The 15,691-nt window shown below is 46.5% G+C and overlaps 1 protein-coding gene across 1 annotated transcript; it reads left to right on the forward strand.

The window, feature by feature from the left end:
• The first annotated feature begins 3,134 nt into the window (after window positions 1-3,134).
• Window positions 3,135-5,518, forward strand: LOC136479473 (L-type lectin-domain containing receptor kinase SIT2-like). The gene has a single exon (XM_066477336.1). It carries the CDS (start codon window positions 3,263-3,265, stop codon window positions 5,351-5,353), a length of 2,091 nt encoding a protein of 696 aa, XP_066333433.1. The 5' UTR covers window positions 3,135-3,262; the 3' UTR covers window positions 5,354-5,518.
• The last annotated feature ends 10,173 nt before the right edge of the window (window positions 5,519-15,691 follow it).

The following is a 15,691-nucleotide window of genomic DNA, read 5'->3' on the forward strand; positions in this document are numbered from 1 at the left end:
GGTTACAAGCTAAGGGAGAGAGGGAACTAGTCCCAGGTCTCGGCAAGGTGCCGTGTGGGTCATCTGAGACGTTGCTCTCAAGCGGCTGGAATGTGTACGTGTGTGTGTGTTACCAGGTGTTCTCCCCCCCCTCTAAGTGGCCCAAGTCTTCTCCTTTTATAGTTGAAGGGAGGACAAGGACAGTACATGTATTACTATGCGGCGTCACGCCAACAGGGGTGGCATGTCCGAACCCTGTGGCCTGTTCCTGTGGCGGCGTGGTCGTCGGAGTGGTCCGTCCTTGGAGTACTGGGGCGGCGTGGTCGTCCCATCATATCCTGTGCGTCGTGGGAGCCCCGAGAATGCCTCGGAGTGGACGCGGCGGCGAACGTGCAAGCTACTATGGACGGACTGTGCGTGAGGCCGAGACTTGGTCGGTGCCGAGGCTTGCACTGCGGTGGGGGGGTCTCGGCAGGCACGAACCCCAAGATCGCCGAGGCCCTGGTGTACAGTGCCAAGGCCTTGAGCGGGCGGCTGATCATGGGTACAGCATTAGGACATAGTGGCCGGTAATTCCTGTCGTACCCTGTCCCAGCCGGTATGGCGCTGATTGTGGACACAGTGTTAGGACATAGTGGCCGGTAATCCCCGTCGTACCCTGTCTTAGCCGGTATGGCGCTGATTGTGGACACAGTGTTAGGACACAGTGGCCGGTAATCCCCGTCGTGCCCTGTCCCGGCCGGTATGGCGCTGATGCGACCTCGGGTCGCGTCGGCCATTCTGTGGCGTTAAGCCACTGTCTGGCTGAGATTGTGGGAGTGGTTAAAGCATTAATGAGACATGACGCGCTGTCAGGAGGGTCGGCCGAGGCAGGGGGCGACGGACCGCGGACGAGCCGGCCTCGAACGACACGGAGAATGAGGCCTCGCGCAAGACGGAGATCAGGCTCCTTGCCGAGGCCTCGCGCGAGAGGCCTCGCACGATACGGAGAACGCGCCTCCTGCCGAGGCCTTTCGTGGAGAGCCTCGGGCGAGGCGGAGATGGCGTTCCCTGCCGAGGCCTTCCCTGGGGAGCCTCGCACGAAGCGGAGTTTGCGTCAGGATGTCGAGGCCTCCTGCTCGAGGCTCGAGGCGAGGAGGGGGAGGACCCAATGGGCTCGGTCGTGGCGGGTGAGGGGCCCACGACTTACCTTCTAGCTTTTATTATTTTTTTTAGATGGGACTTTAACGACCCATTTGATGTTTTGCTTGGGGTACCCCATTCTAAGGTACCCGACACTATGATATGTGCAAATCATGGTGAGAATATCTCTAAGTTTGTAGAAATGATGAATATTATTAAGTGCACTTTATGTATTCTAGCTCGCTGCATTAATGAATAATAACCCTCGTGTTTAAATATGTGCATTAATATGCGTTGATATTTTCTATAAATCTCTATCATAGCATACATGAATGGGCCTCCACTTGTAGTTGGAGATACATGAATTTGAATTATTTTAAGCCCATCATAGGGGATATCTTTTGAAGTATGCTATTAAAGATCTAATATTAGCATTAGGAGGGAGAGAAAGCCTATGTTGAATGCCAAATATTATTTTCATAGAAGAAAAATGATCTTAAGAGAAAAATATTTCTTGAAGCTTGAAGTAGGAATAATATCACGCACTAAATCAAACAATAGTTTGACTAATGCTCTTGTGAAGCATGAAGCGGAGCATATGCCAGATATTTTTAAAAATGAGAGTAGTAACTTGAAGTTATAAACCAGAAGTTGTGTTTACTAGTAGTAAACTAAATGTTGTATGCTATCAAGCTAAAATCCACGGGGACACATGTGGGTTCTAGTTTAGTGTGTACTTGTTGAATATAAATAAAATGAAAATCATGAAGTTTTGATATCCTCTAAATACCATAGTAGGTATGAGAATAATGGTGATTTTGGCAATTGAATTATTTCCTAAATGCCAAATGCAAGACTGAATTTATTATTTATTGGTACAATAAAAATCCTAAAGATTTGTGGAACTTATAATTTGAAAATCCACTAAGAAAGAATTATAAGTACTCAAACTCTAGTATAAGTTTGATGTACTGTCTAGAATATATTGAATATTGTAACTTATTTATCCGCATAATCCTCTGAAAGAATTTATTACCTTGAAGGATAAAAATTTATTTGTTTTGCACAACTAATAAGTGGTTATTATGCATGAAGCATATTGCTCTTGTTTATTCCCATATAATTCATAGAAGAATTATGAGCCAACTTTTGAAAGATATAGTATTGTGGTGTTGCATACCATTAATTAAGCAAATATTTATGAAAAGTGTGGTTTGAAAAATAAAGTTCCAAATTTGGCTTTATGAGAGGGAGCATGTTTTTATTGAATCTACCTCGAAGGCAAATCACTTGAATTACAAAAATCAAGTAGATCATATTTGCTAAAACACTAAAGTTTATGCGTAGATCATGAAGATCAATATCTATCAAGAAGAATAGAATATTCCGAAGAATACATGACCAAGAAGGTTAAATGTTGTACTCTTTTTCCCTATGTGAGTTTTTACTCGAAGGTTTCTCACGTAAGGTTTTTAATGAGACAACATGTGCAATGCAATTAACGAATACGATGTACTCATTTTTCCAAGAACTGTTTTTTCTCACTGGATTTTCGGATGGAGTTTTTAATGAGACATGCGCATATTATGGTAATCGTCCAAGGGGGAGTGTCGTAAAACATACGGACTCTATCCTACAAGGAAAGGAAAATGAGAAATAATAATACTAGTCCGTTTGTACGTGGGCTCTTACCAAACTCTTAGGCCTTAGTAGTACTATATATACGTGAGAGCTCTATGTTATAATCATCAATATTTAGAGGAATAAAAAATAGTCTTCCTACTTTATGTCTATTTATTATTTTATTTTTATCTACTATGTTTACCGTAAGAGACGGAGAGAGAAATATCCCAGCAGCCGCTAGGAACATGTTTTATAATACAGCCAACCAGCGCGCCCCTCCGATGCCGTTCCCGTTCCCGTCGCCGTCGACACCCACTCCCACGTCTGACGTCCCTCTCCCCGCACGCGGCGCGGACCACCCCTGCCCTCCCTACACGGGCGCACGAGAAACCCAGGCGCTAGCTCACCGCTGTAGACCCCGATCCATGACTTATTGCAGCCGGCCTGGAAGCCATAACTATAAGCCGAGCACAGCCTGAGTTCGCCGGCTGCTGTGCTGCGCTGACCTGCGAGATCACCATCCTGTTCCAGCTCCACCATGGCGGCGGCGGCTGTTACTGCCGTGCGCGTGCTGGTGCCCGTCCTGCTGCTCGCTCTGGCTCGAGGCGGCGGGTCAGCGCCGGCCGCACCCGTCGAGTTCACGTTCACCGGCTTCGCGCGCGAGAACGTGACGACCAGCGGCGCGGCCGTCACCTCTGCCGGCCTCCTGCAGCTCACCAACGCGACCAACTGGGTGTTCGGCCACACCTTCTACCCGGCGCCGCTGCGCTTCAAGGACGCCGCCACTGGCGCGCCGCTCTCCTTCTCCACCACCTTCGTCGCCGCCATCCTGCCGCGGTACCCGGACGCGCACGGCCACGGGCTCGCCTTCGCGCTCGCGCCGTCCGCGGCCGGCCCGGCGCGGGCCGTCGCGGGGAAGTACCTCGGCCTGTTCAACATGTCGGACATCGTGGGCAACGGGACGACGAGCCAGGTCGTCGCCGTCGAGCTCGACACGGCGCTGGACGCGGAGTTCGACGACATCAACGACAACCACGTCGGCGTTGACGTCCACAGCCTCAAGTCTGTTGCGTCCAAGCCCGCGGGGTACGTCGACACCGCCACCGGCGGGTCTGTCGACGTCACCCTGGCCAGCGGGAAGCTCCTGCAGGTCTGGATCGAGTACGACGGCGCGACCACGCGCCTCGAGGTGACTGTGTCGACGGCGGCAGTCGGCGTGCCCAGGCCGCGCGTCCCGCTCGTGTCCTGCGAAGTCAACCTCTCGTCGGCGGTGGCCGACCAGACGTACGTCGGGTTCTCGGCCGCGAACGGCGCCGCCTCGAGCTCGCACTACGTCCTTGGCTGGAGCTTCCGCCTCGGCGGCGGCCGCGCGCCGGACCTCGACCTGTCCAAGCTGCCGCGGCTCCCGCCGCCGTCTGGGCACAAGAAGGCGACGGAGCTGCCGCTGCTCGTATCACTAGTCCTCCTTGCCGTCGTGGTGCTCCTCGTGGCGTCAGCGGCCGTCACGGGACTCGTCGTCTGGCGCCGCCGGCGGTTCGCCGAGGAGCAGGAGGACTGGGAGGTCGAGTACGGCCCTCACCGGATCAGCTACAAGGACCTGCACGCCGCGACCAGGGGTTTCTGCGACGTCATCGGCGGCGGCGGCTTCGGCGTCGTGTACCGCGGCGTGCTCCCGCCGCGGCCGGGCGGCGTCGAGGTCGCCGTCAAGAAAGTGTCCCACGACTCGCGGCAGGGCCTGCGCGAGTTCGTCTCGGAGATCGCCAGCATGAGCCGGCTGCGCCACCGCAACCTGGTCCAGCTCCTTGGCTACTGCCGGCGGCGGGGCGAGCTGTTGCTCGTCTACGACTACATGGTCAACGGCAGCCTCGACAAGCACCTGTTCGGCGCCGGCGGCAACGAGCCGGCTCTGAGCTGGGAGCAGCGCGCCAAGATCGTCCGGGACGTCGCCGCCGGGCTGCTGTACCTGCACGAGGGGTGGGAGCAGGTGGTGGTGCACCGCGACATCAAGTCCGCCAACGTCCTCCTCGACGCCGACATGAACGGCAAGCTCGGCGACTTCGGCCTCGCGCGGCTCCACGACCACGGCAGCGACCCGCGGACGACGCACGTCATCGGGACGCTGGGGTACCTCGCGCCGGAGATGATCAAGACGGGCAAGGCCACGCCCAGCGCCGACGTGTTCGCCTTCGGCGCCTTCCTGCTCGAGGTGGTCTGCGGGCGGAGGCCCATGGAGTCACTCGGCAACAATGGCGACCCCGCGGGGCTCGTCGACAGCGTCCTCGAGCGCTGGAAGGCAGGGAGGATCAAAGACGCCAGGGACCCTCGGATCGGCAAGTGCGACGAGGACGATCTCGAGCTGGTGCTCAAGCTCGGGTTGCTGTGCTCGCACCCGGACCCCCGCTGCCGCCCAAGCATGAGGCAGGTGGTGCAGATACTGGAAGGCGTTGCGCCGGTGCCGGAGACGCCGCCAGAGGATCTAAGCGGCGCCGGCGGTAGGATCTTTGGATGCTACGAGACGTTCGATGAGTTCGTAAACGTGTTCCCGACGACGTTCGAGATCACCGCCGCCACGACGCCGCCACCTTGTTCGCCTTCCAGCGCCGAGCACCAGCAGCTAATCTCCAGCTGAGCTCTGCCATCACCACCAGCTATTCAGCTCTCATCACTAATAAATTGAAAATAAATAACTTACTGTCACTAAATTAAAAATTCTCTTGTCACTAAACTATAAATTTGTACTGCCGTGCGTAGGATGCATGGTTGGAATTAAAAAGCAAATAGTTAGGGGATTAGGTGCTGTAAATCTTATCTACTAGACTAGAAGGTGAACATAGGATATCGATCATCAGAAAGTTTTAGGCATAATGAAAGAGAGATTTTGAACTTTTGATGTCATACAGGCAGTAGAGCACTATATCAATCAGCTTGAATTATTTCTCGCATATTTTAGAAGAATTGAAATCTGTGAGTATCGAGAACAGGTGAAAACTAAGATCACGTTACACTGTTTATACGGAGACTAAGGTTACATTTGGCTCGCGGACAAGGTTTGATGGGGCGGTGCCATCCTAGTTTTTGGGATGTGATGGTCTCACCTTCTCGTTTGCCACCTTGTGCTATTTTCAGGGAAAGACGTGATCCACTAGCGGTTGTAGCGTGATACGCACCTCGCTGTTAGTGGCACTTCCTGAGTAGTCAAGGTTCATGGCCTTTTCTCGACCCTATCGAAGAGAATCTTCTACCTTTCCGCCAATGCCTAAGGAGAGGTCGTACCTCATGTTGAGTTTTTTTTGAGAGGATAGTCATCTCTCTCTTGTGTTTGGTAGGAGGGATGAAGAGGCAGGGGATGGATATCAATTTGATTTCCCATTAGCAACCATTAGTGTGAGGCCCACATGTCATCCGGTTTTAACCTTCTTCTCTCCCCCGCTAGTCCTCATCCACCATGGCTTTGCTCAATTCGGCTTGCTAAACCCCCGCCATTCTAGCCTAGAGCACGCTCGAATCACCACCACCGTGGGCCGCGGGGGAGCTTGCTCGCTCGCTAGTGGTGGGGCTCTTCCTATCGTCCATGGTGGCCCCTTCCCAAGTGGTCTCCTCCATGCCGGACATCCACACCCTCTCCTGCCCCCTACCCACGTATGGAAGAGGAGAAGCGAAGAGACGAAAGAGAACAACATAACCGTGGGACAAATGCGTAACACATTTTTGGGAGACGGATGTATCCTCAAATCTAGAAGAATATTTCTCTCCAAGGATGATTTTGTTCCCTTTGTCCTTGCCAAACACCCACCAGTGAAAGTGGGATCGCACCGCTCCGCCCCGTCTCATCCTCTGAACCAAATGTTATTTAAGGACGTGTTCGGATCACAAGACTAAAATTAGTTCGTCATGGGATAATGGACTAAACATGGATTAATCATGAACTGTTTTTTAATAGTTCTAACCATGCATCAATTAGTCTTCATTTGTTCCTTTAGTCTATGATTAGTGCAAGTTTAGTTTTTCTGTTTGACGTCAAATTTCAGGACTAATTCTTAGTCCGGGTGATCCGAACACCCCCAAAAAAGCCAGTGTGACGCATGGCCTTGGCTTGAAGGAAAGGAACTGAAAGATATTTCAACCTGCTTATCAGGGAAAAAAAGGATCACAAGAACTTAAAAGCCTAGGTAAAACCGTTAAAGCCTGCTTTTTGACCAAGATGGACTGGAGCACCGGAACAAGATATCTTAAGGACCTAATCAATAGATAGCATGCAGAATAAATTACTCTGCTCGTCGTCTTCCTGGATGAAGAGCTCTTTTTAAACTTTAGAGCTTTTAAAACAGGTCTTTTAAACATTGTAGAAAAATGGAAGAAAGACACATGATTCTCTCCATGTGATTTGCTGGCTGCCTGGTTGACTAATCTCCATCCGGCCAGTTTGTTTGCTCAGATGGGCCACTGGGCCGGAGAACAATAATGCCGATCTATCCACATTCCACGATCCAGTCACCTACGAGTTTGGTCATATTGCTCTTAAAAAACTCCAAAAACTTGAAAACTCAAGGACGATGTGCTCCAAACCAAACAAAATTTGAGCTTTAGGACTTGTTTGGATGCACGTATATCCACATCAATCCACATGTGTTGGAGTGGAATGGAATGGAATTTAATTTAATTCTACTCCAATCCACTTCAACACATGTGGATTGAGATGAATATATACGCATCTAAGCAAGGCCTTAGGTGAATCTCTGCATAGATAACGCATTATAAATGAAGCAAAGTGAAAACACCGGTAAACTTGAGAGTTTTTGGAAAACTATCATTTCCTAGATATATGGCAACCTAAAAAAATGACATCTAAAAGAGTTCGCGGGATCATGAATCATGGTAAGATGACCATGGAAAGATTTATCCCTAATCATAGTGCCGATGTGAAAAATATGAATACACGCTACAAAATGTGTTGTTTTATACATACTCCTACATTACATGCTGACTTGGGTGACAAACAATCCTAGAGACAACTACAAATTAAAACCCTTTTAGCTAGCACTAGGAATGTCGCCATGAAAGAGCCTGTTACAAGAACAAATTACCAACACACAAGCACAAATAAACACATACACAAAATCAGCTTGAATACACATACACAAATAAACACATACGCCGTCCAGGGTTCCATCCCCGCCTGTGGCCTTGTCGCCCATGGGCGCGGCGACAGCTGTGGCGCCAGCTCCGGTGTCACCAAGTGGCATCTCGCAGTATCTACAGTCGCAGCTGTGCTCTGCCATCACGGAGCCTATCTTGGTCGAACCTCCACGTCTCCGTGTTCCTAGGAGGCGTCAGGCGGTTGAATGCACATCCTCACCGCCACGTCGTAGCGGGAGGCTGGCGGCCAAGAGCAGATGCAAAGCCTCCAACCCGACCGTGCAAGCCCAGAACGTGTTGATGGCAAAATGGGGACTCCGCCAGCAGGACCAGGCGCCGCAGGCAGATGCGAAGGGCGATTTCGATAAGTACATGGCCGTTTTCGACGAGCCTCTCTCGGAGTCCAAGCTCGAGGCAATCAGGATGCTCTTCCCGGCAGACAGCGCGATTGAGGGCATCCAGCTGGTGGAGGGGGTTGACCTCGAGGTTTAGCCTACCTTGAGGTACCCGCTCGAGGTCGTCCAATCGATGCCTACGGCCTAGTTTACTAGCTCGCTGTACCTTAGCCCGTTGTTGCTTTTAGTTTCTCTTGTGGGAGTAGCCGGGCTTCGTCGTAGTTTTCTTTAGTTTTTTCGCTTCTGTTTTTCTTCCTTCTCCTCGCCTAGGAAACCTTTGGTTACCTAGTGTTGTCTACTTCCTCTTAATGAAATACGTGCTATACGGCACGTTTGAGAAAATAAAATCAGCTTGATTGATAGCCTAGATACTAGATAGTGTTGACAACCTTGATGGGGGCGGTGGATGGTGCTGACTTGGATCGATAGCCTTCATGGTAGGGAACAATGAATGGCTGTTGATGTGTAGCAGCTTTAATTTCGAAGAGTGCATATTTCCACATGAGGTGTTGTCAGTTTCAAGATTTTTTGTATCATTCTCTCACTTGATCGGAGGTGTTTAAAGGGATAGGGTGTGCGTACCGGTGTTCTTAGAGTTAGAGATGAGTGTGCATTTGTACATTTATGAGTTGCATTGCGCAGTCATTCGTTAGCTATAAAAAAAGTTGTATCCGTATGCAACATATTAAATTAAAAGATGTCATTTTGTTGGACTTTTGTGGCGATGAAACATAATGATGAAATTGAAAACGGACAAGACACGAGAGAGAGAGCAACAAGAGTATTGAAAGAAATTCAATTGAATGGGGAGACTACAACGATGCAGTGGTGACCACATGTCCACATTGAGCATGCAGACAATGTAAATTGCAACGACTATCGGGCTGTTTGGCTGATGGTTTTTTATGGCTGATAAATTGACTGATGCTGATTTATTGTGAGAGAAAAGTATTATACCATAGCTGATATACCGGGCTGATAAGTTCAAGCAAAACTCATCAACACGTGTCACTTGAGGCAAGCAGGCAATGCCACATCCTTAGTTCATCTGCCCAATTCCATTTAAGCGGGCATTCACTCCGTTAGGAACCAGCGAACAATCAGACGACAGCTTCCTTCCCCGCCGCTTTTCTATGGCTGACGTGGCTAAAAAAATGAAACATTTACTTTAAATTGCAATAACTTCTAAATGGTGTATTCATTTTTAATTTCGTCTGCACTCACGATGAGGCGAACAAAACTAGCCCCACTTTCATATGTTTCAAAAAAAAATTCTAGTAGCAATTTATATGTATTAATTTATGCATAATTTATAACTTACTCCCTCTGTCGCGTGAATTTTGTAATCCTAGAATTCAAATTAGTCCTAAATTTTTTTCATACATAAACGCTGTGTCATAGCAGGCTATCACATCACCCTGTACCGCTGGCCATCTACTGTTGTCACGGATATTTCTCTTAACGCTTGTCCGCGTGGGAAGCTTCTCGTTGCTACGCCAGCTTGTTTAAGGGGGCTGATTATTTAGTGCCACTTGTGGCAACTCATGGCCACAAGTTTTCTATTGTTCCTTGTGTGATGAAGTTGTACGGTACTGTAGTTGCAACTCATCGTACTTGCTCTCTCTGTCCTAGAAAAGATGAAAATCTAGGGTTCAAAACAAGGATATTTACGTAACTTTGAATCACTCCTTGGTTTCTCCCCTGGTCCTGGAATTGCAAAAATTTACAGGAGGGAAGGAGTATAACTTATGCACATAAGTTGTATTGAATAATTTTTTTGCTGATTGGATTCATTCAGTGGCATAACTACACCTGCACGGACATTCATTTTTTCTTCATTTTTTTGATATTTTTACTATTTTTTATCTTTTTTGTTATATATGTATAAGTTATACTGCATTAGTTATTTTCATACATAGTTTTTATATTTCTACTAATATGTTATGATATTAGTTTGTACATATAAGTTCTTGAATATAACTTGTACGTCCAACTTTACTCTAAATCATTCATCAAGTTATATATCTAAGTTATACAACCAGTTATACATAAAAGTTTTGTGTATAATTTTGTAGTTTTCTATGAAATTATGTTGATAAATTTGTTCCGTAAATATTATACATAAAAGTTATGCGTATAACTTTGTCACGTAGTTAGTTATACGTATGAGTTACATACGTAACTTTGTCACGCTGAAGGTATATGTGTGAAGTCATGTGTATAAGTAATATGCATAAGTTATACGTTAAAGTTTGTTTCACAAGTTATACGCAAAAGTTATGAGTATAACTTTGTAACTTCTAAAAAAGAAAAGTTGTGGATTTTTTTGTCAAGAATGAAAAAACTTTCAAAAAAAGAAAAGTTATAGAATTTTTTTACCAAAAATGAAAAGTCCCAGGGGTTGTCGGATCGTTCACCGTTCGGGCGGTCGGCTGAACAAAAAAAAAAAAAAAAAAAAACTGTAGCGGCTGGAAGTTACTGTTTACGGCTAAAAATAATACTGTTTCGGATGAAAAAAGAAACGGATCAAGTCGGGTTTAAGGCCAGCCGAACAAGGCTAGCGTGGCCGGTTCATCTGCGATCCAGCCCGGGTCAGTCCTGCACAGGCTGCACTGCTGATGCCTTGCCGCCGCGCGCCGAGGTGCTTGTTGATTAGAGCAAGTACACAGTGATTTCGAAATACAGTGACAAATTCCACTCGTATATATGAGCGAGCGTGTACTAGTAGTGATTATTGTTGTCTATTCTTGGGTCCCTTTCTGGAATGCAGGAAGCAGTACTACCTGACTTGCATACAAGGGCGGCTGTTTGGTTTGGTGTAGTGTAGATGTAGGTGGTCTGCATGTGTCCAAACACTGACAACAGGCGAAGACCGCTCGTGCCTTGTACGTTTTTCACATGCATGTAGGCGGAGACGGTCTGGCCCACTCGACAACGTCCAGTAGCTGTAGCAGGTAGCTGCGATAGGTGGTCTCATTGCAACATGTGCAACACCATATTTATTTTTATAATATCCAGATGAAACGCTTGCAACATATGTCCGAAATGGTTGAAACACTTGCAACACATTTAAAAACACTTGAAAGTCATTGCAAACGCATGCAACATCCAGATCTACTTTTGCAACATCCAGATAAAATAATTGCAACATACATATGAAACATCTAAAACACTTGAAATAAACGCTTGCAATATGCATGTTACGCAACATTTAGATACTTCTGTAACATCCAGATAAACACTTAAAACGTATACTTGCAACATGTGTATATAGCCATTGCAGCATACGTAACATCTAGATGAAACACTTAAAAACATACTTCTGGAACACCTGAAATAATTGAAGCACGACATCGCCGACGGCCACGACCTACCTGGTAGAAAACTGCAGTATCCAGCAAGCGGCGCTTGGGTGCATTGGAGAGGGAGTATGGCAGCAGGCAAGCGGCTGGGTGCGGTGAAGAACGTCGCACCAGTGCAGTGGGGAGATAGGAAGGCAGACGACGACGCTCGGACGCGGTGCAGCACATCGCCGTGTTGCGGGCGTAGCAGTGCGGTGGCGGTGGAGCCCTCCACGGCGGTACAAGCACAGTGGCATTTGAGAGTGGGTTCGAGAATGGATAAAGGCACAGTGGCGATTCGATAGGAAAGTGAGAGCGGAGTTTTTTTGTTTTGAGCAACACGAGATGGGTGCGTCCGTGCAGATGGCGGTGTTGTGCCGTTCGAGCGGTCGTCGAGGCCCACCAATGCGCGTCCGGACGAAACGGACGCCAAACCCCCCCCCCCCCCCCCCCCCCCACCCATCCACCCCCCAACCCCCAAAGATTTTGGATAACTAAATGGATGCAAATGGGACCACAGAAGTCTTAGAATTAAAAGGGGCCTCTAGTCTAACCGTCTGCCTGAGTATTTGACTGGAAAGTGTAAAAAAATTTCTCTACCACACTACGTAGTCTCTCGTGCATTATGCATGCACGCTCCTCCTTTTTCACTGAGACTTTGGGGCGTTACCTTTTCTCATGTCACATTCAGCCATAGAGAGAATATATAGGCCCTATTCGTTTCACTGAAATTTGGCCGCTGTTGATTTATTGTGAGAGTAAAATATTGTTCTTTCGCTGAAAAATACTACTAAAGTAGTACTGAAAAACACATGGTCATAAAGTCCACGAGAAAGGGGCAGAAGTGAGGGATTACTATAAAAATAAAAAATTATGTATCACCGAAGTGAATTGAGAGAAAAACCTTCTTTATATATATAAACTGAGAAATAAATCTTCCTTAGGGCTCGTTCGGTTATCGAGGAACCATTCCGCCCAGCCAGAACGATTGTGTAATATGTATATCAATTGATCACCCAGAATAGTTCCTAGCCCTATTTCAGGATAACCAAACAAGCCCTTAGGCCAGTCTCAATGGCGAGTTTTATTTTGCTGTTTTCAAGACTACCACATCATCTCTGCAGATTTGGATTGAGAAATGAAACTGGTTCTTTAAGTGGAGGGTTTCATTTCAATGGCTAGTGGCAGAGATTGAAACGCATTCGCCGCAGTGCGGGTTTCATCGGGTTTCATTGCCTGGGTAAGTGTGATAAGCGGGTTTCATCCTCATCTCTCTCCTCATAAATATCTTGCCACATAAGCAAATTTGCTGATGTGTCATGTCATTTAATGAGAATGGAAACTCTTCGAAACTCCTGTTGAGACGAGCCTTATAGAGTTCTCCACCGTTCTAAATTCTTGGAGTCATTGGACCTATTGTCCACTGCTTGAATGTTTTGTCAAAAGCTCTTGCGCTCGGTGGTCTACTAATCCTGTTATATATAGTAGGTAATTAAAGAGCGAACGTACGTAGTCTTCTTACGAGTCTTTGCCGCATGTTAATGATGGACTACCTCCACGGCGCTGACATATTATATACATACAAGTAATCCGTCGTATTCCTTTTCATGCATGCTACCACTACCAGTGGGGGACACAGGATTTGAACCTTGGTATGCCTAACAAAAATATCTCGCAATCAATATGGTGTATAATCTAAGAGACTAAGGTATAATCTAAACTTAGTGGATACCGAGCACAATCGAGCACCGGTCGACACGAGCTATAGTCTGGGGACTAAAATACTTAAGAATGTTAGACTTTTAATTTAGACTTTCTAAGTCTAACCAGTGATAATATTTTTGGCTAAAATCTAGAGTAGTGCACGGACTACCTTAAATCAGGCGGGGTCCGCCCATGACCACTACTGTAGAACACTTCCTCGTCAATATGCTACTCTCGTCCGTGTTAGTTACTATCTGACTAGAACTATAGAGACGACCTGATCAACATCAATGGCAGCAAGGATAATAGTGCAATCATGCCGGCTCTAATCATGTGCCGACATAAATAATAGAGTATCACACAGATACTAATTATGCATTTGTGGGGAATGGGGATGATACTATGATAGCATCTCTGCCGATTTACTATAGCCAAAGTGCCAAACAAAAAACACAAATTCACACTACAATTTACAGCTGCCTCAGGTTTACCAAAGTGAACTTGCTCGGTCCTTGTGCTCTTTGTTACCTATTTTATAGATGGTTGTCATGTCCAGAAGGTGATCAAAACGTAAGTTAGCTTGGACCAAGTATGTTGGCATATATGATTCGTTAGCAATTGTGAAAAGTAAGAAAAAGAAAGATCGTTGGTACTCACAATCATTGGAAAAATCAGTCCATCTCTAGAATTTTAATGAGCTAAACGCACTAGAGGTCCATTAACTTGTTAAGAGGTTTCAGTTAGGTCCATTAACTTTTAAAGTGTCTTTTTGGATCCATAAACTTTGTATGCTGTATCACTTAGGTCCATATCCCTCCACATGTGCTTCTTATGTTGATGTGGCCTGCTGACTTGTTCATCTAAAGCAACATGTTGTGGGCGCGCGATCAAAACAATAGTTGTTTTAGATGGACAAGTCAGCAGGCCACGTCAGCATGAGAAGCCCACGTGGAGGGACATGAACCTAAGTGATACAACATACTAAGTTTGTGGATCCAAAAAGCCACTTTAAAAGTTGATGGACCTAACTGAAACCTCCTCACAAGTTAATGGATCTCTAGTGCATTTAACTCAATTTTAATTTACAACCAATTCATATGCCAAGTTCATAATAGTTTATCATTGTTATGAATGACTTGCACAAAAATACATGCTCCTCTAGTTTGAATATGAACCATGTAGTGCTAGCCCTTCACTATATCTACATATATCTATTGGTTTGGTCTCAAATCCATCATAAGAGTCCCAATTCATCTCGTGTATATAACTGTGCAGCAACAAGAGTCCCGAATTGATCACACGAGTCTAAGTTAATCTCAAGGATATAACTACGCAGTTAACAGAGTCTCAAATTGATCACACGAGTCTAAGTTAATCTCAAGTATATAACTATGCAGTTAACAGAGTCTCAATTAATTTGCAATTTCACAACCAATTCATCTACTATTCACATAGCAACTCAACATCAATCATATAGATACTACTAACTCGAATCAAATTAGTTCATCATTGACACGAACAAACTTAGCTGTTTCATCATCCAAGGTCGGTTTACCCTATATTCGACTTGTTCGGCTTTTTTTTTTCAGCCGGAACAGTGTTTTTCTCTCGCAACAATTCAACCAGAATAGTATTTTTCAGCCAGTTTTAGCCAAAATTCAGCCGGCCGAACGGGACCTAGCTGTTTATCACCACGAAATTAGCTCACCACCATCCACGTCACAGACTAAGTAAATATCTCTAAGAACCCGCCTTGACGAGACAGCCGTGCAACTGAGGCCCTGTTTAGATCACCTTCAAATTCCAAATTTTTTCATTCTCTCTCCATCACATCAATTTTTAGCCGCTTACATGGAGCATTAAATGTAGGTAAAAAAATAACTAATTGCACAGTTTAGTTCGAAATCACGAGATGAATCTTTTGAGCTTAGTTGGTCCACGATTGGATAATATTTACCAAATAAGACGAAAGTGCTACTATTCATCGGGTTGAAATTTTTTGCAATCTAAACATGGCCTGAATTAAAACTCCCGGCATCTGAACACTACTGGCTCAGCAGTCAGCTTCCACACACTGACACACACACCGCGCATTTGCCAACCAGCTACAGTATTAGGATAGGACTGTCTTGTTATACGATCATGGATTATAAGCTGGAACAGTATTTTTTCTCACACCAAATCAGCCAGCAGTAAATAATCTATGATCGTTTATGACGAAACGAATAGGCCAGGAGTTGGAGTTCCAAAATTCCAATCCAATTGCAAATGTCGCCAGTCATAATTGTCGTTTCTAACCCCTCCATGCCATCCTTGTCAAGTTGTCATGCCACCCGCGAGCCGCGAGCAGCCAACCCGTACTCGCTCCCCTCCCGGTCCCGGGCTCCCGAC

This window comes from Miscanthus floridulus, chromosome 1 (genome assembly GCF_019320115.1).
Source record: "Miscanthus floridulus cultivar M001 chromosome 1, ASM1932011v1, whole genome shotgun sequence".
Lineage (NCBI taxonomy): Eukaryota > Viridiplantae > Streptophyta > Magnoliopsida > Poales > Poaceae > Miscanthus > Miscanthus floridulus.